The sequence below is a fragment of the Staurois parvus genome, unplaced genomic scaffold (assembly GCF_062004578.1).
Source record: "Staurois parvus isolate SC_StPar_1 unplaced genomic scaffold, SC_StPar_1.0 ptg000106l, whole genome shotgun sequence".
NCBI classification, from domain to species: Eukaryota; Metazoa; Chordata; class Amphibia; order Anura; family Ranidae; genus Staurois; species Staurois parvus.
The window spans coordinates 8,663,492-8,688,165 of record NW_028317902.1 but is presented as its reverse complement, the minus strand read 5'-3'; the positions used below and the strand labels follow the sequence as shown (position 1 = coordinate 8,688,165).

Below are 24,674 nucleotides of genomic sequence, written 5' to 3'. Positions count from 1 at the left end.
GTAGAGTTTCCAGATGAAGGGGTGGATCTTAAACAGGAAGGAGTGGGACAAATCTAGATGCGTGGGTGGGGGGGGGTGATTTTAGTCTTGCCTAGGGCAGCACAAAACCAAAATGCACCACTGCCACCACCTACTACATTTCCACCAGCTGAGATGTTCATTGAGAAAATTATATTTGATGAGGATCTGTTAACCAATAATAGCTTGATGGATCATGTACCCATAACCATGGTAAGAAGGAAATACATGCATTGGAGTCGTGGCCAAGTGGATATGACAATCAAACCAGACGATTAGGGTGGTTTGGCTGTGATATTAGATTCTGAATAACACCTGGGTGTGGGACCCCACAGTGTGAAAAGGCACATGGCCACTGTGTTTACCACTTTTTCTGCACAGCGCCCTCAGGACCAGGCCTTCTGGCAATTTTTGGTTCCTTCCTCCCCTGTCCCTAGGGGGTTTTCTCTTCGGGAGAACCCCCTGGCCAAGTACTGAGTGGCTGGCTTCGGCTGGCCACAAGGAACGGGGTCCGCCAGGCCTTTTGGCTAGGTGGACCAAATGGGAACCTTGTCCCTGTCAGGAGCTTTGTGCCCTGGGGGATCAGGGTAGAGGTACATCCCCTTCGGGGGAAGGACAAAGCAGACCCCTAAGTGCACTTTTTCGTGTGGTGTTTTGCACTTGCACTTTTTTTGTGAACACTTACGGGTTTTTTCGTTTTTTGCACGTTTGTGGACTTAAAAATTAGATTCTGAATAATATGAAAGAGGTAATGAAACTGTTTGATGACACAGCTACCTTTAAACAATTGTCAGGAAATCTGGTTTTGAGCATAATGTATGTGTAAAATCAAATTGATCAGTGAAAAATCTAAATATATAAAGAGCTACAGGAGTATGCATATATTCAACACTCTATTGCTCTGGTAATATACAACTTACCAAAGATCCAGAATCATATACAATTCTAGAGCTTTGTATGTTTAGACACAGCAAAGCATTTGGACAAAATCTTATCAACCTTAATCCTTTATTTGAGCTGCAATGAATTTTTAGTGATAAGACATAGTCTTGCAATCTCAGGTGAGCCAATTTATTAATCACATGGAAGGGTGTATAGCAATGAAAGATTTGCTGAAAGAAAACGGAATGTATACTAAATAACAAATTCAATTCTTTCTGGAACATTTATGTTTGGTTTTGGAAAATAACTATTGTACGTGAAGAGACAAGTTTTGCAATTGAGTGGAGCAGCTATGGGAAGTCATGTCGACCACCCTATGCTAATGCCTTTATGAACATGATAGAAAAAAGTAAAGCTATGCGGATTATGTTTTACATGTGCAGTGTCATCTTTAGTATAGATTTATAGATTATATTTTTGCGATGTGGGTTGGTAACATGGCTTCCTTGTGGGCGGTTCGTTACATTGAGCCATTCCTGAACTGATGAGCCCCAAAAGACTGCACCAAGTGATGCTCACCTATTGTGATATTAAAAAACATCACAATCAATATGTGCTTGTGTGTGTGTGTGTATGTATGTGTATATGTATCTCTCTCTCTCTCTCTCTCTCTCTCTCTCTATATATATATATATATATATATTTGGATTTGAGCCTCTTTCATTTCTACATTTTTACTAGTTATACATTTTGCTCGTTGTTCTTCATCTGAACCAGCTAATATTCATGCTTTGACATCTACTGGATACAGAAGACATATATTTTTGTGTTTTTCACATAGACAACAGTGTGCCAAGTTGAGAAACATCCAGACTTTCCTGTAAATGGTCAGTGGAATGTTACTACAGAAAGTGATGGTGAAAAAAAGACTGCTATCTTTGATGCAATTTTAGTTTGCACTGGTCAACATGTGGATGCTGAGATACCAATAGACAGTCTTCCAGGTAATGTGTACAAGGATTTTACTGAATATATCTTTTCATGTGAATGTAGTCAAATTATTATACATAACATGACCAGCATGCAATTAGGGATGAAGTTCAAGTTTGTCAATAGAGTTAAGTTTGCAAGTGTGTCGGCAGGTTCGCAATTTGTGGTTGTGGCAAATTTATGTGTAAATTCCCCCAGGATAACGTTTACACTATGACTAGTAGGCTTAGAAAGGCCAAGAAGGGCTTTTGTATAAGCAAGCTCTCTCTCTATAACAAGTAGGTGGGTGGGCACATGGCAGTTATAGTGTAAGTGTATTTATAGTTGCTGTAGGGAAAAGCTAGGGAAAGTTGATAAACTGTTTAGGGAGAGATTTGTCTTAGTTAGGAAAGTATACCGTATTTTCCGGCGTATAAGACGACTGGGCGTATAAGACGACCCCCCTACTTTTTCTGTTAAAATATAGGGTTTGGGCTATACTCGCCGTATAAGACTACCCCCCTCTTCCAACCAATCACGGCAAGCAATGTACCAGTATTTTCTGTGCACACTGTGCACACTGCATACAAAGCCTGCTTGGATTGGGTGGGTCAGCTCTCCCTGCCTGCCCAGCCCTGCCTGTCTCCAAGATACCATAAATTGCACAGAACTGCCACAGACATTATAATATTAATAATTAATTACCGTATCTCATAGAAGTTAAGGGGACAAGGTCGGATGCAGCAGTACCATACCGGTACTTCCGAGCTGACGCTTCTGCACGTCTTCGGCAGCAGTAGACGATCACTGATCGCCATTCCTCGCAGAACTGCATGAGACGTCGGATGCAGCCGTTCAGTGCTCGATTGATCGTGACTGAAACTGTGACATGCGCAGAATCACTGTGTATCCCTTCTCTGCATATCACAGTTTCAGTCAAGCTCAATCGAGCACTGCTGCATCCGACGTCTCATGCAGTTCTGCGAGCTATGGTGATCCGCGATCGTCTACTGCTGCCGAAGACATGCGCAGTAGCGTCAACCCGGAAGTACGGTAAGGTTTCAGCACAGCACCCGGCGTATAAGACGACCCCCGACTTTGTAGACGATTTCCAGGGGTTAAAATGTCGTCTTATACGCCGGAAAATACGGTACATTAATTCTGAATATTTGGACAATCAACCTTCTTGCTGCATTTCCTTCTCCTACTATTGTTATTAATACTGTGGGCATTTTTGTCTTTTATTTTGTGGTTGATTGAGGTCTGCAGTTACTTTTAGCTGCTGTCCTGTCAATTGCAAACTTTTCTTTTGCTGCAAATTTATTTTTCCAGCTTTCATTTACTAGGCAGGAGGGATATTGTTTACTATTTTATGCAGATAGGGGCTTTATTTAACCTCTTGGTGCTGGTGCTTCCCGGCCCTTTAGGAGTTTCAGAAGCCAGGAGGAGGGGTGGGGTTTTAGGGTCATGTGACAGCCATGATTCGCCATCACGGTGGTCACATGATCTGAAAAGGTCCTGATCCAAAGTGGAGATTGGGACCTTTCTGGGAGTAGCGGACATATGTGCTGGGAGCGTGCAGGGCATGCCCTCTCAGCACATATATATTTTTTAATTGCACGCAAATATGCGGCCGCTCGGCATCAAGGCCCAGACGCCGAGAGGCCGCATATTTGCGTGTGATCGGCATCAAGGGGTTAAGTTAAACCCTTTTTTTTTTTTTGCAGCATGGATTCCCTTAAAAAATGGTGCCTTTGAGGGTTTTGTTTCAGAGGTGTTTTTTTTAGTTCTCTTCTTATTTTGTTTTTCTTTTTTTGAAATTTTATTTTATGTTGGTAGGGGTTTTTTTTTTTCAACATTTGTGGTGCTCAAAGTGCAGGATTCATTTGTTACTGACCATCTGTTCTTGGAGCTGCCTTTTGTACATAGCTGCATTGTTTGAAGGAAAAAAAAATTAAGTGAGGAACAATGTGCACCTTAATCACTGTACATTATATTGTTTACATTCACTGTACCCCCTCATCCCCATAAATAACAATTAGACATACTGGTTAGCTCTATTATCCATTATTAAAACTGTCCTGCTGCTGGCCAATTTTAAACTTCTCTATCTTCTGAAGTATCCTTATTCCTATAGCAAATTTCCAGCTTGCGGTCTTTGTCTCTAATAAATATGGACCTACCCTATTTTTAATGGTCCGAGTCAGTGCCGTATTTAGGTTTTATGCTGCCCTAGGCAACACAAAAATTGGCACCCCCCCGTAGAAAGAGCCTGACATTGACCAACAACACTCCTGCCTCCCACCTGAGTCTTGAGAGAAAGACACTCACCTTCACAGCTCCGGATATCCCCGGGAATGAGAGTTGGGCTGTGCATAAACCATCATGAAACTCTCAGCCTGTCTCCGGACCCACCAAGTCCCCATGCCGCATGTGTCCCTTCTTCCGAGGGGCAGTGCTGACCCCCCTGCAAAATGCCGCCCTAGGCAAATGCCTTGTTTGCCTTGTGGTAAATACACCCCTGGTCCTAGTGCTGGCCAATTTTACAATGTTGTGTCATTGGCAGTGTCTTAATTTTTGTAGAATAACACCTGCCTGTATTACTTTTCCCTTGTACATTTTGGCCAATTCTCCCTCATTAAAAATGTCCTGCTGCTGGCTAGATTTACACTGCTGTAGTATTTGCCATCTCTAAATTCTTAATGCGAGTGTGCTAGAAATTGGCCAGCCACAGGACAGTTGTGCTAATGAGAACATCAGTGAACTACTATTCAATTTCTATCAGACAATCAAAGCAGTCCTATTACTATTTAATGAAAAACATGTTGCTGCTATCCAGCTAATAAGGGGCTTATTGAGGTATCCATAGGAAAGATCACATATCCATGATATGATACAGCTGTTCCAGCAGGTTCCAGGTTGTGTGAACCACAAGCGTGTGTAGCCTACTTTTTAGGCACAGAAGGAGCTGAGGAACGAATGAGGAGGAGATAATCAGGAGGAGAAAAGCAGGTGATTTCTGGCAGATCAAGGAGGGATTAATCCCTGCAAAGATATCCAGCTAATAAGGGGCTTATCGAGGTATCCATAGGAAAGATCACATATCCATGATATGCTACAGCTGTTCCAGCAGGTTCCAGGTTGTGTGCACCACAAGCATGTGTAGCCTACTTTTTAGGCATAGAAGGAGGTGAGCGCACAATCTTACTGGTTGGAGGATCACGGAAAGTCACTATTTTATGATTAATAAGTCACAACGTCACGATTTTTGGATCACTTATTGAGTAATGGGACTATATTTTTTAGAGCAAAGTAATAATCACATTTTTTATATGTGGACATTTTTATTTATTGAAATCATGTCACTATAATTGTTTTATCTATAAAAGTATGATTTGATTATGTTATGCGTTTATCACAAATCACAAGCATGGATTAATATATTTTTAAGGATCGCTACATTTATAAATGTATCATTAGGTTGCACAGTTTGAGTTAAGTGTTAAATGTTGGCGATCCATAGAAACACTTGATTGAATATATAGTTTGGCTCGCAAGTCACATACATTTTTTTATTTTATGTTGCTGCTAAAGCTACATAGAAAAAGAATTTTCTTCAATATGCAATAAATCAGACTGAAATCAGTGACACCACATGAAAAGTCCATCTCCTTCTGTATGTGGACCATCTCCCTTCTGACATGTATTTTGCATTAATACATGTCCCCCATGGCAGTACCCAGTTTCCCATGCCTATTTTGACAGTAGTTTGCCTATTACCCCAAAAAATGGACAGAGCCCTTGGTGAACTGAGCCTATTCAGATTTGCTCATCCTTACATGAAATGTGTACACTATATAAGGTACACTATTAGAAGTTTATCTTACAAGTATATAAAATATCTATTATCAAGCAGTATCAGTTAAAATGATAATATAATAGTCAATATTCACTAATTGTCGCCGTTACATAATTTTACTACTTCTGCTTCTAATGACAGAAATAATAATTTTAAAAGGTGACACAATTACAATAAGTATGTATTTAAAGTTAATGTTTTTTTTTTAACAGCACCAGGGATGCTACTCGCAAGCAATGAAATGTGTCTCATGTACTACAGTAGAAATCCTCAGTCTCCTCAATCCTTAGTTTGCCCCTAAATACCCCCACAGTGGTGATCCTCTAGTGCTGTGGGGTTTAATATCATTGGCTGCGCCTGTGACAGCCACGTCTCAAAAATGATGTTCTCCCTTTGACCCCAGACTCCATTCATAGCACCCGTACTATAGATTCCCACAATGCAAAGCATTCTGTGATTGAAGAATGGTTAGGTGAATGAAAGGTCTGCCTCCTCCAATTACAGAATACTTTACATTGTGGGAATATAGTATGGACGGCATATTTGGCACTTCTGACTGGGACCTATAACAGGTGCAGTTGCTGATATTACCAAAAATTTCCCTCATCTGAGCTATCCGATAGCAGAGGGCTGAGGTTTTCCATTGTAAGCAGCAGCCACCCACACATGGGACACACTTCATTGCTGTAATCCCTGATGCTGTTTAAAAAACAATGTTCACTAAACTTCAGCTTTAAATCATCTCATTTTTCTATTAGGTTAATTGGAGTTTACTTACAAAAGCAAAAACTTTTTTTAGTTTTGGGTAGCCCAGGGAAGGCTTAAAACCCTTATCATGATTTTTTGTTGTTGTTACAAAATAAAAAGTGGACTATTTTAATGTGTACCCCGTAATATGCTTTCAAATAAAAAGCAGCAATCCATAGGATCCAATTAGAATGAATCTTTCACGTCAATAAGTTTTTTATTAACATTTTATAGGATACAAAATAGAACCCGTACAAATATAGAAAAGTAACCAACATATGGGAGAATTCCAGAATGCATCCATAAGTCACTGGAGACAATAGTGGAGATTAATATAAAGATCAGTGAGAATGGCAAGTTTTATACTAGTTTTACGGTAACAATTCACATTGTACAAACAACAGGAGAACAAATAAAAAGAAAAAAAGGTGGAGGGAAGAAATAAAAGGGGGGTGTAAATCATGAGTTAACCATAAACTGAGAGTTGGGTCTGCTATATAGAGGATAGTCAAAAAATATATCAACAAAGGCCTCCCTGGCCTGGGGGCCAAGAGGAAAAAAAAAAGAAAAGGAAGTAAAATTGGATAGAAAATTGAAAATAGAACGAGAGGACATTGGGAGCACCCTAACCAGAAACCTAGGGCTTCAATGCCTATAGCAGTCCATAGCTTACTGGGGCCATGAAGAGGTGAGCATATTCTATCCATGGGGCTCAGGTTTTAAGACATTTATTATATGTATCTAGGAGAATGCTAGTGAGCTTTTTGTTAGTAAAGGTGTCTATGTGGCGATGGACTTCCGAAAACAGAACATACTATTGTTTCCAGGCTTTTGCAACGGGCTGTTTTTGCTGCTAATAAAATATAGGAAGCCAGTTTAAGCTGGGACCTCATATGATCTGGAGGTTTCAGATGCAATAGGATGTACCAAGGATTGCTAGGAGAAGGGCAGGATAGTAACATTTGTAACTGTTTAAGGATCTTTGTCCAAATCTACAGCTCATGGAGCACAACAACCATGTATGAAATACATCTCCTGGAAGGGAGCAGCCCCGAAAACAGGTGCTGGAGAAATTTGGGTAAAGGTGTGCTCGGTGGGTAGGAACCAAATACCATCTGGAGACAGATGTATAGGCAGATTCAAGTTTGAGCATGTTGATAGAGCAAGCTATCATGGTCCAAATTTGTACCCAATCTTCTCTATCTTTAGCACCTTTAAGGTCATGTTCCCACTTAAACATAAGTTTAATTCAGCTGTGAGTAGATAATAGAGATAATTGTGGAAGAAAGATGTGTACGGTGGCAGATATGTTCGAACAAGAATTGAGTCAAAAGGTCTCTATTAGTAATTATAGGGTTGCCCAGAAGAGGAAGGAGAGGCAAACAAGGTCATATTAAGTTGCTGGAGTGCTTGATAGAGTCCCAAACTTGGAAAATAGCTCAACAAAGGACTTATAGATGTAGGCCTGGATTTTGGAGGAAGCCATGGGAGTGAGTTATGAGAAACTGGGGAATGGAGAAATGCTTCCAAATCAACCCATAAGGGAGCATATTTTGTGGTATAGAGATTTATAGAGATATACAAATATAGAGTAATTATAGAGATTAATGATGTAATCTGTGCAGCCAAGAAATATCTGGTAAAGTTTGGGATGCCCAATAGAATTCATCTTTCAATAACACCTGAGGGTGAAATCTGATTTGTTGCTCTGGGTTACTGAACTTTACAAACAACTACTATGGTTTACCTCTATACTGAACTGAGCTAGCTGTGGTGTGTTTGAAGGGAGTGTATAGTGTGTTTGAACACATTTTCTTTCTTTAATAACGTCAGAGCTATAACAACAGGTATAAACCTAAAACAATTAAAATGAAATTGATCTCAACCCTTAATAGTGAGTGTGAATAAAAGTGGACCTTGCAGGGGTGGACTGACAACTCATGGGGCCCCCGGGCAATAGGGGATCATGGGGCCCCTGTGTCCTTGCCCAAACTCAAAAAAGCCTATGAAAAAGGTACCAGGGGCATCTCATGGGGCCCCCTACTGACCCCGGGCCCTCGGGCCGTGCCCGAGTTTCCAAATGGTCAGTCCGCCCCTGGGACCTTGCATTCCAAAGTAATGTTCCCTATAGTTGATAATAGCCCAGATCTTGTGAGAAGATACTCCTGCACTGAGCTGGAGTGAGCTGTGGGCTATCCAGCACTCCCTGTGATCTTGAAGAAGAATGCTGTAGGTGTAAGCAAGTAAGTAGATTTTGTTTTTTTAGTTCAAGGTCTGCTTTAAATTGTTATGGTTTATTGTTACTAAACAGAGTTAATATCGCTAGCACACATGGATCACACAAAATAATTTGGCTGTGTAACCCATTTACTAACCATGCATCCTTTTGGAAGTGCTGGAGAAAAAAGCCCTTTTAAATATATGTTATTAAAATATGTGATCAGTTGCAGAGTTAAGGGAGTATGTTGTAATGTCATAATAGATGTTATGTCAACTGTGTGATAATTACAAACTTGCTAAGAGACCACAGAGGACTTTTTGATGGCTAGAAAAGCATGTCTGACAACACAGAGGTGTTAATGCTCTTGACTTGTGACTCATTCTTATAGGTATGGTAGCTGAAAGGGGTTGCAATGTAAAGGCAAATGCACACAGTTTTTCTAGAGGGAATGCAAGTGTGGTGTAATAGCTGGAGTGAGGGAAGAGAAGCTGGTTTCAAGCCACTTGCTATCTCCTGAGTTGATGGAATGGACATACAGTAGTACAGAGTTGTGCAAAAAAGAATGGAACTAGGTAGACAGGTGGTGGACACAGAGCATCAAGAACTATGTCTAGTTGTACACACAGAGCTGAAGGTTGTGCATTCACTATTGAATACAGAGCAGAAGGTGCATACCACTACATTTTGTCACAAGATCCTAAAATAATAAGCAAAAAAGCAATGGTGAATACAGCAAAAACACAAAACAAAACAAAAAAAACACTAGCCAAACTATACTGTACAACAGAGTAGACAACAAAAGTACAAGAAAACGTATGTTCTTCAGTGGTTACAGATCCTTTTGTGAAGCAATACTATGAGAATTCAAAAAGCAAAGTTGAATCCAAAGTTGGCTGGATAATTGAATAGAAATATCAACAATGTTTATTGACTTTTGCTTGATTTTCCATAAAAAGGGTTTTACAATGTTTAAAATGACCAACATTTTAGGCTAATTTAGCATATGAAAAACAGAGAGACGAGTACAGTTTGGATTGATAATCTGGTGTTTTTTATGTTTGTAACCTCAGCCTACTCTATTCTGAAATTATTTTCTTTGTTTGCATAAGGTATTAAAAATTTCAAAGGAAAAGTCTTACATTCCAGAGAGTACAAAAGACCAGCTGGTTATGATGGAAAAAGAGTGCTAATTGTTGGAATGGGTAATACTGGAGTCGACATCTCAACTGAACTGTGCACACTTGCCTCACAGGTATAGATCAATATAGATAGAGGTATAGAGGTATAGATTTATCCTGTGACTGAAGAGATTTGCTTGTCAATGACCTTTATTGTTAAACAGTTTTAGCAGAGAAACTTTTTTCACTTAATATTGTTTAGATTTGGTGGAAAAGTAAACTGTAAATTACAGGTAAAACTTAAAAACGGAGCTGCGTTGGGGAAATGGGCAGCTTTTGTTTGGACCTTATTACTCCTGCGACATGGTTTTTATTTCTTTAAAGGGTATAAAGATTTTTGTTCAGAGTTATTTTGGCTGGCTTCCATCCCCTGCACTCCACCGAAACTGCCCTACTCAAAATCACTAATGACCTGCTAACCGCCAAAGCTAATGGCCACTACTCAGTCCTCCTACTCCTCGACCTCTCCGCGGCCTTCGACACAGTTGACCACCCCCTCCTCCTTAATAAACTATACTCCCTTGGCATCAGAGACTCCGCTCTCTCCTGGCTCTCCTCCTATCTATCCCAACGCTCCTTCAGCGTTACCTATAACGCTGCCACCTGCCCCTCTCTGTTGGGGTCCCCCAAGGCTCTGTCCTCGAGCCCCTCCTCTTCTCCATCTACACCTCCTCCCTTGGCCAACTGATACACTCCCACGGCTTCAACTACCACCTCTACGCCGATGACATGCAAATCTACCTCTCTACCCTTCGCCTCACCCCTTCAGTCTCTGCCCGAATCACCTGCCTACTGAACAACATATCAGACTGGATGTCACTCCACTTCCTCAAATTAAACCTTTTTTAAAACCGAGCTCCTAATTTTCCCCCCAGCCCGCACCCCCCCCACCCTCTCCATCACGACCAACAATGCCACCATCAGTCCCACCCCGCAAGCCAAAGTCGTAGGTGTCACTTTAGACTCAAATCTGTCCTTCCAACCCCATGTCCAGTTGCTGGCAACCTCATGCAGGCTCCACCTCCGCAACATCTCCAAAATACGTACGTTCCTAACCCCAGACACTACTAAACAACTCATTCACTCCCCTATTATCTCACGACTCGACTACTACAACTCCCTCCTCACCGGCCTACCTCATCACAGACTATCCCCGCTTCAGTCTATCCTGAACTCAGCGGCCCGACTCATCCATCTTACCAACCGCTCCGCATCTGCCACCCCCCTCTGTCATTCCCTCCATTGGCTTCCAATTGCCCAACACATTAAATTCAAACTACTAACAATGACGTACAAAGCCATTCATAACACTGCCCCAAACTACCTTACCGACCTGATATCCAAATACCACCCATCCCGTACTCTTCGCTCCTCACAAGACCTTCTACTTTCTAGCTCCCTGGTCTCCTCCTACCACGCCCGACTGCAGGACTTCTCCAGGACTTCCCCCATCCTCTGGAACTCACTACCCCAATCCATCAGACTGTCACCTACCCTCCTCACCTTTAGGTGCACCCTGAAAACCCATCTCTTCAGGGAAGCCTATCCCACCCTCACCTAACAGCCGATCTCTTCCACTCCTCCCACCACTCCATCCCCCACAGCCACTTCCTCCTGTACCACCATCCCCTCCTTCCTAGATTGTAAGCTCGAAAGAGCAGGGCCCTCGAACCTCTCGTATATTGTTTTGTTACTGTATTCTCTCATGTACTGTCCCCCACTATATTGTACAGCGCTGAGCAAACTTTTTGGTGCTATATAAACACTGTATAATAATAATAATAATTTTCAAGGGGCTGCATCTAATTTAGCATTTGTGGGTCATAAAACCTGGATGTCTTGCATCAATTGTTCTCTCTTCTGGAAACCTACTATTATTTACAGCTAAAGTAAATTTACAAATACTTTATGAAAAAGGTATTTTTTGCATATAAAACAATTTCAGGTTTCCTTACATACAGAGCGCAACTTTTCTTGCCAGTCTCTCCATGCAAGAAAATAACTCAATAAGCTTATAAAAATTGTCATGGACTTCTGAAACCACATTTTTTTTCTATTTCAGATAGTGTAGGATGCTTAAAACCCATACTTTTTTGCCATCTGTATCCAATCCAGGAGATGTTTCTTAACTTATTTTTTCATGTACACACAACAAAAGGTGAAAGGAGACCCCTACAAAATGAGGGAAATTCTCTCTTACACATTTCCCAAATCCTGATGTTCTGCAGTCAATTCAAAAATTATAGGCTTTAGAAACATTTCTTTTTATTTGCTTTACCAATTAAAACTGAACAATACCAAAGTTGGCATTTTATTGGCAACTGTTGTCAGCTTCTCAGAAAGTGTAAGCTACATCATACATCTCAATCCATCATGATATTCTGTGACATATTTGAAGAAAACATCTAAGTTGCATTGATATGTAGCGACACCATTACATCCCAATGTTGTATTCCACCAATGGAACATAATACCGATGTAATATGCATTTATAATCTAAAATACAGAAGAAAACAGCAGATAATAATAAACAATGAGCTAACCAGTCCAAAGTGTACAAAATGAGATTGTCAGTCTAAGAAAGTTCACAACTAGGATGCCTAAACCATGTATTCCAAGATTTATTAGAAATTAACATAAGAGCTGTTCTTCAAGGCTATAATTTTTTTCTATTGCAGATTGGATGTTGAGATTGTCAATTATTTCTCTAATCCCAGGAGATGTGGGGGACTTCCAGCACCTAGTAAAATTAAGTTTGCGAGATAACGAAGTATGAATAATAATTGCTGTTTGGTCTTTATTGATTACTTTGATACCTATTGTCATTAGGGAGAGTTCAATTGTGAGGAATATTGAGTGACCAAATATTTCTGAAATTAAACACCAGTCCCCACAGACAACTCAGAGATTAAAAGTACTATAGGATACAGATCAGTGGCGTCACTCCACATGGTGTCCACCACAGCAGTGAGATAGAATTAGATTATTTAGACAGTTTATATTTTCCCATCTGTGTATGTATAGACAGAGCTCCTGGTGTTTTAAACAGTGTGAAGTAGTGATAGCCAGGGCAGCCATCAGAAATTTTGGGGCCCCTTACACAGCTTTAGGCCTGGGCCCCCCCGGGCCTGACTACCAACATTTTCTAGGGCCTGCCCACTGGCCGTCCCACCAAATCTGCCCATTGGCCATCTAATTGCTTTTATCTGTTTATATGATTTAACTGCATTTAGGGCATATAAAGAGCAGCTGATGAATGTTCCTTTTTTTTTTTTATGGGGCTGGGGCTCTTCCCTCTGAGCCCAGTGGTGGAACACCAGGGTCCTGTCGTAAGTGCAACCTTTGCAACCCTGGTATTTCTGCCACTGGTGTCGGAGGGGCAGCAGAGAGAAGGCCCAGGGGCAGCAGAGAGAAGCTGAATAAGTGGGGCAGCATAAAGAGGAACAGATCTCTCCATTTTCCTCTTACAGCTGCTGAATGCCTGCAGGATGGAGAAGAGGAGAAGTGGGCAATCAGTAGCTGCAGGAGGGAAATGGAGTGATCAGTTCCTCTATATGCTGCCCCTGCCACCCCACCTATCCAGGTGCACAGGGGGTCACATGGGCCCCCTGGAGCATGGGACCGGGTCTCAACTGTGACCCATGCAACCCCTGTAGTTATGCCCCTGGATGAAATCAGTATCAGTAGTGGTGATGAGGGAGGGATGAGATCAGTGGCAGAGGTGATGGTGGTGAGGGAGATGGGATCAGTAGCAGCGGTGATGGTGGCGGGGGGGAGGGTATCAGTGGCAGCTGTGATGGTGAGGAGGATGGGATCAGTGGCAGAGGAGGTGATGGTAGGGGGGGATGGGATCAGTGGCAATGATGGTGAGGGGGATGGGATCAGTAGCAGCAGTGGTGCTGGTGATGGGGGGTGGGATTAGGGGGAGCGGTGTTGATGATTTGGGGGGATGGGATCAGTGGCAGCAGTGGTGATGGTTGGGGAGATGGGATCAGTGGCAGTGGTGGTGATGGTTTGGGGGGATGGGATCAGTGGCAGCAGTGGTGATGGTTGGGGAGATGGGATCAGTGGCAGTGGTGGTGATGGTTTGGGGGGATGGGATCAGTTGCAGCAGTGGTGATGATTGGGGGGATAAAATCAGTGGTAGTGGTGGTGATGGTGAGGGAGATGGGATCAGTGGAAGTGGCGGTGTTGGTGGGCGGTGGTGATGGTGGGGGGGATGAGATCAGTGACAGCAGTGGTGAAGGTGAGGGGATTGGACAGGTGGCAGCGGTGGTGATGGTGGGAGGTGGTGATGGTGGGGGGGGGGGGGGTGGGATCAGTGACAGCAGAGGTGATGCTGAGATGGGGATGGGATCAGTGGCAGCAGTGTTCATCGTTGGGGGGGATGGGATCAGTGGCAGCAATGTTGACGGTTGGGGGGATATGATCAGTGGTAGTGGTGGTGATGGTGGGGGGTGATGGGATTAGTGGCAGCAGTGGTGATGGTGGCACAGGTGTGGGGGTGTGGGTTTGGGATCAGTGGCAGCAGTGATGGTGGTGACATGGATGGGATCAATTAAAAACAAGACAGCGCAATCACTCTATCTAGTGTAAAATCATTTAATAAAGCATGGTTACAAGCAAATTCTAATGCACTCACGTTAGGTAAGGAATGTAAAGTACATCAGGCTGCTCCTCGCCGCCTCTCCATGCTAATCACAATTCATGTCAGCAGGGGAGATGGATCAGTCAGACATGAATATACAATGTGCTTCAAATAAGTCTGACAAGCACCTGCCAGTGAAGACACTGCTACTCTCAGAAGCATGCAGGACCTACTGTGCATGCGCCTGGCTGAGGACAAAGCTGGTGCTATTTGGCTAGATTCCTTCACACAGACACTGGCCGTGGAACTGCTGCCTGTAGCTTGACATGTGTTACCTCGGCGCATGCACCTGACTGATGGCAGAGCATAAATCACTGAAAGTGGCGGTCCCCAGATCTTCCAAAGTGTGGATTTGTAGATCTGGTATTAAAAAGATCAAACAGTCCAGTGGTAACTGGATTTTCTGAAAGGGGCCAATAGAGGATCGGCAAAGATCTGTGTTTTTTCAGGCTGTATTAGTGGCTTATATAGTGGGGATGCTAATGGAAGTGGTGTTTCCTCCACCTTAAAGGGCTAAAAGAAAGGCTTTTATATTGACATAGTGTTAGTGCTACCTTTCCATGATAGACTAGATTTTATTAGTAGTAAGGGATTACCAGAATATAACTTGATCTATGTTGATAAATGATTGAGAGGAAGAGGAAAATTGGAAAGAAGATGTTTGTGTTTGACACCATATATTAGGGATACCCTGTAGGCTAGAATTATGCAAGGGGTGTACCTATAATGTGTGCAGTACGTACAGCGCACATGGGCCCTGAGAAGGATGGGGCCTCCTGTGCACTTACTGCCTACACAGCCACTGACCACAAATGTGAAGGGGGGGGGCTGTTCCAGCCAGCCATTAATCACCAATGCTTGGGGCAGTGTCTGTCCCAGCAAGCCACTGACCACTAATGCTGGGGGGAGGGGGGTGGGGTTATTTTTCCAGACAGCCACTAACCACCAATGCTGAGGGGTGGATGGTTCTTGTCCCATCCAGCTACTGACAACCAATGCTGGAAGGGGGTTATTTTTTAGAGCCTGCTACTGACCGACAATGTTGAGGAAGGGGGAGGGTTATTTTTACAAGCAGTATACAAGCACTGACAACTAATGCTGGGGGGGAATGTTTTTACAGCCAGCTAAAATGGCAATATTTCTGACCAATGTGTGATGGTCTTCTTTAAGATAGGCTGAAAAGTATGTGATGGGAGTGTTTCACTTAAAAAATGTTTTCATTGCACTGAGTGTTGTTTGTGTCTGTTAGACTCAGGTTTTATTTAATCATGCCTCTTTAAGACCCTCCCATTAGTGCAATCTGGCCATACCCACCTATCAGCACAACATGCTGTATGTGCCGCTTTGTTGCTCACAATATATTTCTTCAAATGTACATGTGTAGGTGGCTGGACGGTAGCATTGCTTTTCCTGGTTTTGGGATCATAGGGTGCACAAATTATGAGGAGTTAGTAACCATCTAGACCAGGGGTCCTCAAACTTTTTAAACAGGGGGCCAGTTCACTGTTCCTTAGACTGTTGGAGGGCTGGACTATAGTTTAAAAAAAAAACTATGTACAAATGCGAAGAAAGTACAGGAGATGACCAGAGACTTCGGCAATAGTACATGAGATGACCAGAGACTGCGGACATAGTACATGAGATGACCAGAGACTGTGGACATAGTACATGAGATGACCAGAGACTGCGGACATAGTACAGGAGATGACCAGAGACTGCGGACATAGTAGAGGAGATGACCAGAGACTGCGGACATAGTACAGGAGATGACCAGAGACTGCGGACATACAACAGTGGCAGGAATACTGAGCCGGCCGCTCCATAAGACACACAGACATTTCCCCCCAAGTGTGTCTTATGGCGCGAAATATACGGTAAATGCAGGACACCTTGTTGGGTCAGATCTGTGTACAATGTAAAGAGAGAGAGGGGGGGAGAGGAGGGGGGGAGAAAGAGAGGGGGGGGAGAGAGAGAGAAAGGGGGGAGGGAGAGGGAGAGATGGGGGAAAGAGAGAGGGAGGAGATCGATCATCTATTGCACTTATCTAGAGTCCGTGGCTGTGATACCCGACATGCAGCGATGGAGTCTCCTCTCTTGCTCCCCATCTTCATGGTCAGCTATAGGCTCCGCCCTCTGGCCGTGACGTTTGCATGCACTGATCAAAATAGATGGCCGGCTGGCTGCAGAGAGTCCAGTTGAGTGGTGCAGGTTCATAAGCCGAGCCCACCTTCCCCTGTTCTAGAATTGCTGATCCCGCCCTCCTGCCTTCCGCCCGAGCCCTGCCAAGCTCTCCCGACCTGCCAAACCCTAGTCCCTTGCCTTGCGGCAGATATGCCCCTGCCCAGCGGGCCGGATAAATGTCCTCGGCGGTTGAAAGTGGCCTTAGTTTGAGGACCCCTGATCTAGACTATGTAGTTTGCAAAAATGCCTAATTTATGTTCTCATCCCCTCATAGTAACCCTTTCTATTATTTGAATCTTTTCTAATTTTAAATATTCGTGGGGATAGCATATACCCTTATCTAGCCATAAGTAATTTTAAGTTCTTCAAAAAGCATTGTTTTACCAATTACCCTGGCTGAGGGATTGCAGTATTGTGAGAATATACATTCATGGCCAAAAATATTGGTACCCCTTCATTTCTGTCCGATAATGCACCACTTCACCAAGAAAATTGTTGCAATTACAAATGTTTAGGCATTCTCATGTTTATTTCTTTTGTTTGTATTGGTATGAAACAAAAAAGTGGAGAAACAGGAAGCCAAATCTGACACATTCCACGCAAAACCCCAAAAAATGGACTGGACAAAATTATCGGCACCTTGTAAGAAATCATTGCATTCCAAGTTTATGATGCTCCTGTAATTTGTAATTAAACTCACCTGTATCAATTAACATGTACTGACAATATAGAAATCACTCCGGCAACCAGTTAAAATGGTGAAAAATTGACTCTGTGTCTCTGTGTGCCACATGGAGCATGGAAAAGAGAAACAGCAGCACAGATATGTCTTATGATTTGAGAACAAAAATTGGGGAAAAGCATGGACAATCTCAAGGTTACAAGTCCATCTCCAGAGATTTTATTGTTCCTGTGTCCACTGTGTGCAACATTATCAAGAAGTTTACAGCCCATGGCACCGTAGCTAATTTCCCTGGACATGGACAAAAGAGAAAAAACAACCAAAGATTGCAAGAGGGTCAACTTCCAGACAAATTCAAGCTGACCTTCAGGCACAGGGTACACCTGTATCAGCTTGCACTATACATCACCATCTGAATGAAAACCCAGAGAGGACCCCACTGCTGACACAGAAACATAAAAAAAAGCCAGATTGGAGTTTGCCAAAACTTGCCTGAGGAAGCCAAAATCCTTTTGGAAGAATGTGCTGTGGACAGACGAAACAAAATTTCAGCTTTTTGGTAAAGCCCATCATTCTAAATTGAGGGTGCCAAATATTTTGTCCAGTCCATTTTTATAGTTTTGGGTGGAATGTGTCAAATTTGACTTTTTGTTTCTCCACTTTTTTTGTGTTATACCAATTCAAACAAAAGAAATAAACATGGCTAAGCAATTGTAATTACAACAATTTTCTGGGTGAAGTGGTGCATTATCTGACAGAAATGCAGGGGTACCATTATATTTGGCCATGACTGTAGCTAAAAGGATTGTTCCTGATATGACAAATTTCTCTGGGATCTGGCACATAAAGAGCCCATGTACCCTATTGAATGCCTTTTCTGTATCCAGAGTCAGGAGTAAAGAAGACTCTCTCCTGAGCTCCACATTCTTTATTAAATAAAGCCTCCTAGTTTTGTCTGGAGCTGATGTTTCCTTCACAAAACCTACCTGGTCTGGTAAGGGTAGAAAGAATGGTCAGTAGTCTCTGACAGCATTTGGGCATAAATTAATAACATTCAAATTTAAAAGTGAAATAGGTCTATAGTTGCCTGGTAATGTGGGTGGTTTTTCCGGTTTTGGGATTGAAGTTGAATGGTTTAAAAGAACAGCTAGATTGGTACAAATTATAGCACTCATTACAAAATCCACCTGCCCTTGGGATTTTGTGACAAGGCAAGAACTTTATGGTTTGACCAATTTCTGATGTAAAAGGTGTTGAAAGAGCCTGCACTTGTTGCAGATGGAGACATGCATATTCAGGGACACATGCAGCGCCCATCACAACACCTCTTTTTTGTTTAAAATATTGGTTGTTAAATACAAAAACAGTTCTTATTCAGTAGTATTTCAATAGGTTCAATCAAAGAAATATTATGGGATCCAGCCACAGGGTGTTGTGTTTCCAACCACTGACCTACTACCTGTACCCCCCCTCCCTCCGAAGAAGCATTACTCTGGAATCAATACATTTTCCAGCCTGTGAAACACATAATTTATGTCTAACATGAATGAATGATGTAATATCCACCACAAGATATCTAATTCTTTTGTCAATTTACATAGGAATTCCCATCCCTGACATGATCATTCTTCAAGCGGGGTGGGGCATTTTCATGTACTTTTGGTAGAACATAAAAATGGGATTATGTTCAACCACTTTAAAATATTTATGCCCATTCGTAGTTAGAACACCCTCCTAGAATGCCAAGCATACTGCAGAGTTGAGATTATTAACCAAAATGGGAAATTGGTTTGTTGCACATCTTTCATCATTTATTTGCTAATACATCTCATCAAGAGTATAAGATTTTTTTGTAAAACAACATTTCCCACTTAACACTTGACTTCATAATAATGTCATGGACATGTTTTAGTTTCCAAAGGGCATTTCTTTTGCCTGGGGTCAAGTTATCATGGCCTATAATTTCCCTGGCGATTTCACAGATTTTAAGTGATATACATTCAAGAAGCATCTGCAGATGTTTAAATTGTTTTCAGATTTGTTTTTAGGGCAGAGGGCGAGGCAGGGTCTAATATAGTATTTGTGACAAACCAAGTTTAGTCTTGGAAATTTTACAATTTATCTAAATCCCTTTGATCACGTTCGGTTGGATTCTCTCGAGATAATTCAGAATTATTTAAATATAATTTCCTATTTCAGTTAAAGTGGTTGTAACCCTCAGACATGAAATATGAAAAAAGCATATCCCTCTAAAGCAGTGTTTTTCAACCTTTTTTGTGCAAAGGCACACTTTTTTCATGAAAAAAATCACGAGGCACACCACCATTAGAAAATGTTAAAAAAATTTACCTCTGTGCCTATATTGACTATATATAAAGTAATTCTCTTGAATAGGAATCAAACACAAAGAAATTATTTTATAATTACTTTATTATGAAATAATAAAGTATTTTATAATTGGACCCGGGGGCCGGACCAAGAGTAGATGAATGATGTGTATGTGTCATCCATAGTAAGTATAGTAATATTCCCCCATAGTAAGCATAGTAATTAATCCCCCATATAGTAATTCATCCCCCATAGTAATTAATCCCCCATATAGTAATTCATCCCCCATAGTAATTCATCCCTCATATAGTATTTCATCCCCCCATATAGTATTTCATCCCCCCATATAGTATTTCATCCCCCCATATAGTATTTCATCCCTCATATAGTAATTCATCCCTCATATAGTATTTCATCCCTCATATAGTATTTCATCCCTCATATAGTATTTCATCCCCCATATAGTATTTCATCCCCCCATATAGTATTTCATCCCCTCATATAGTATTTCATCCCTCATATAGTATTTCATCCCCCCATATAGTATTTCATCCCTCATACAGTAATTCATCCCTCATATAGTAATTCATCCCCCATATAGTATTTCATCCCTCATATAGTATTTCATCCCCCCATATAGTATTTCATCCCTCATATAGTAATTCATCCCCCCATATAGTATTTCATCCCCCCATATAGTATTTCATCCCCCCATATAGTATTTCATCCCTCATATAGTAATTCATCCCTGATATAGTAATTCATCCCCCATATAGTATTTCATCCCCCCATATAGTATTTCATCCCTCATAAAGTAATTCATCCCTCATATAGTATTTCATCCCCCACAGTACTATTCCCCCCCCCCCCTTCTAGTAAGCCAAGTCCCCCGTGTCAATTCACTTACCTTTTGCGTTCCTCTCGCTGTCTTCCCGCGCCGTTCGGGTCTTCAGGGCGGACTGTGAGAGGAGCCTAGCTCCCCTCCCCTCACGTTCGGCACGCTGCCCCGCCTACACACATCCTGACAGCCACATCCGCAAGCCGGATTAAAAGGTCCGCGCGGACTTTTGGGGCTGCCAACCGAGAGGAGGCAGGGGAGCGGCCGACCGAGAGGAGGGAGGGGAGCAGGCGCCCGGCACACAGAAGAGCCGCATTAGACTGGGTAAAGAGCCGCATGTGGCTCGCGAGCCGCGGCTTGCCGACCACTGAATCATTAGATTCTAATGATTGGTCTATTTGTGAGCCGAAGCCACATGTTACAGATGAAATTGGAATTTTTCCCACGGCACACCAGACAATATCTCACGGCACACTAGTGTGCCGCGGCACAGTGGTTGAAAAACGCTGCTCTAAAGTGTGTACTTGTCTCAATTATGAGCAATAAGTGTCATTTCTGTCTGCTGCTTCGTTGCCCTGCTATCAGCATAAATCACTTCTAATGAATTTTCCTGATTCCATGAGAAAAATGGTGACGGGGAGTTTCCTCCAGCGAATTGACAGCCCCAGTTCTCTTGGAGGGGGGTTTGGAGGGGTGTATATCTCTTCCCTCCAATCAGCTCTCAGGGCTTTCTTCACTGAGTTCTGTAGTATGTAATTTCAGCTCTCCTCCCCCTTTTTTATCAGAGCCTAAACGAGCTTTATAAATTCTGGACTTTGAATGGACGTAGAGAGAGGGAAAACATATAGATAGACATGTACTACCTTGTTACATAAGTATGTATGATATGTGTGTATATATATATATATATATATATATATATATATATATATATACACACAATATATATAATATATATATATACAAAATATTACTTCCGTGGGGAGGGGAAGAAGCTCAGGTCCTTGCTTAAAAGTGAAATGTAATCATCAGGTACTGTAGCTCTGTTTCTGTCAATCTGATGGTGGTGTTATTGGTGTCTCCATGACTGCACATCAGTTTCTGCATGTTCTACTGGACATCTCTAGAGGGGAGAAGTTTTTTGAATCATAATCTGTTTTTTTCTACCTTGTCCTGGGTCTATCTCATTTTCTTTTTCTGTTCTCTCCTTTGAACTTCTAAAAAGAAACACATTTTTCATATCCAATTATGTTCCCCTCACCTCTGACGTTCTTTTTCTATATATACACCTGGATCTATTTTTACACCTACGTCCTGTCAGATCAAAAATCTCCTCCTTTTTAAAATCCTGTTGCTCTCTTTAGTACTTTTTCTATCATAAAGAAAATGGGGAGTAAAAAAAACAGATTTAGGTAAGGAGATACCCTAATTGTATTCTTGAAAGGAATAAGGCTAAATCCCTGGTGCAGTAATGATCATTTATCCTGAAATTTTAAAGAAAATAGGAAAAATCTGATAGGCTTGGCATGACAGGTTTTGGGTCATATTGGAACTATTTATAAACAATGTTAGAAAACATTGGTCAGTGCTCATACTGGACTGTAGGTTGACCAAAATTCTGCGGGATAAGACAAATCTGAACAGGCCATCACCCTTTGGGATATACTGGCTCATAGCCAATTAGTACACTGCTTAGTCCTACTCTATTGGGTCATTATCAGCTGTTTCACCTCTTTTGTAGTGTAAATGATCATGCATTATGTCCATGTACAATTTTGTACATAGGAAAGACTAAGCATGAATTGAGAATACATGTACTGTAGGCAAACATGCATATGATATTTTGACACAGAAAGAAAAAAGTCCATTAGCTGAACATTTTAAGTTGTTGCACTAGTCCACCTCACCAACTTAAAACAAAAAGGGGCAAGTTGGATTTATAATCTTAATACTTTGAATTCCTTTGGTATGAATAACAAACTAAAATTACAGCCATTTTTATTTTTTAAAAAACTCTTGACAGCTACAGATGACTATAAATAACACTTTGGGCTTGTCTATAGATATCTCAGGATACACAGTTATCAATACCTGTATTTGCCTATTACATACCTATAGTGCAAATCCTTTGTACTATAGGTAAATAATGCCTATATAGGTGTATATAGGTATGTAATACCTATATAGGTGTAACTAAAGGCAAAACTTTTTTTCATTTTTGGATAGAGTAAGCAATGGTTAGAAGTTCTGTCATTTTTTTGCCATCTGTGTCCCATAGGGGAGATTTCTCTTCACTTCATCAAAGTACAAAGTGAGAAGAAATTCCTCCAAAGTGGGGGAATCCCAGAGTGTCATCAGGGTAACCAGAACTAGTGACCCATTGGAATTTTTTTTTAATTTATCAGCCTTTGTTGGCTTTTACAAGCATCTGATCTAACTGATCTCTGTTTGATCAGATGCTTTGGAAGTCAGAGGAGAGATATAGGGTCTAATAGACCCCAGATCTGTCCATAAAGAGCACATGTCACAGCCCATGCCATCACAAGGGATATTGTTCATATATGATAGCAATAAAGTTGAAAAAAAATTTACTGTATAAAAAAGGTTTTAAAAAAGAAAAATTATAAAAGAAATGTAAAGCACCTCTGTCCCCTTCATGCTGAAATGAGAATGCAAACGTAAGTCCCGCACGCATATGTAAATGGTGATCACACCACTCAGGTGAGCTATTGTTGTGAACATCAGAGCAGGAGCAATAATTCTAGCAGCAGACCTTCTGTGTAACCTTAAACTAGTAACCTGAAGGCTTTTAAAGTGTCCCCTATGGACATTTTTAGGTACCGAATTTTGGCGCCTTTCCACAGGTATACACAATTTTAAAAGAAACCATGTTAGGTATTTATTCAGTGTAACATAATTGTTAATATTTTACCAGAAATTGGGTATTATATTGTGTTTGTATCAGGGTGGATTTGATTTAAATCAAACTGATTTAAATCACGATTTAAATCACGATTTAAATCACTAGTCAGTAAGGCTTGATTTAAATCATAGTTTTCTACATGAAGACTAAATCTTGCTGGTATAACTTTAATATGTAAGTAGATGAAGATTTTTAGAATAACAACTTTTCATATTAGTTTTTTTTATCCCCAGTTTAATAGGTTAAACATTCATATTTGGACAACTTTTCTGTTGTACTTAGGAAGGAGAAAAATAATCATTACCTTAATAACAATTTAAATAGATTTATTCAACTGAAACAATAACATTCCAGCATATGTTATTTGCTTAAACAAACATCCATGTTTGTTAACTAATTTGGCTAAACAAAATATATATATTTTAAGAAACTTAGACTGTCAGCCCCTTCCTCCTCACACTTAGTTTCACTTTCTTCTTGTGCAGATCTATTCTACTCCAAACAATCAGAAAAATATTGTTTCTATTCTATTCACTGAACTTCTTGAAACTTAGCACTGAAGGGGTTGATTCTGTATTCATAGGTTTGTAGAAGTTAGGATTAAGGTCTTTTTCTTAACTCTGTTCATGTTATAACATTTTTGCTGTGAAGAAGATACATGTGATCTCCGCTGAGTCAAATTCAGTTTTGAGAACTGCAAAAGTAATCCAAGCATCTGTGATAATATCTTGTAGGCAGAGAAACTGCCCAATAATCTTACAAAAACCTCTGGAAGAGCATGACATTGTGAATGGATTCATGGAATTTATTTACCAAAAAAATTAAACATATACAGCCTTGTTCTACATAATTAAAAAACAAATCTTTATTTCATGATGGAATAACCTTTGGATAGTAATATATTTTCCTCAAAAAGCATTTTATTTAAAAAAATCTGATTTAAATAAAATAAATCCGATTTAAATCAAAAAAATCCAATTTTTTTTTAATTTTTTTAAAAAAATCATTGATTTTTACCCACCCTGGTTTGTATTTACTAAAATTCATTAAGTGTATTTTTTACAAAAAAATTGAGTGTGAAAAACCGCGGTGCAAATACCATGTGACATAAAATGCTGCAACACCCACCATTTTATTCTCTAGGGCCTCTGCTGAAAAATATATCAATTTTGGGGGTTCTAAGTTATTTTCTCGCAAAAA

The 24,674-nt window shown here is 41.0% G+C and overlaps 1 protein-coding gene across 2 annotated transcripts in view; it reads left to right on the top strand.

Annotated features, from left to right (window-relative positions):
* The window catches only part of LOC149467580 (dimethylaniline monooxygenase [N-oxide-forming] 2-like), a 49,874-nt gene that overhangs the window by 18,657 nt on the left and 6,543 nt on the right, over window positions 1–24,674 (top strand). For both annotated transcript variants that reach the window (XM_089671552.1, XM_089671554.1), the window contains exons 4-5: window positions 1,742–1,904; window positions 9,806–9,948. In XM_089671552.1, coding sequence (XP_089527678.1) covers window positions 1,742–1,904; window positions 9,806–9,948 — 306 coding nt within the window. The remainder of the gene's footprint in view (window positions 1–1,741; window positions 1,905–9,805; window positions 9,949–24,674) is intronic.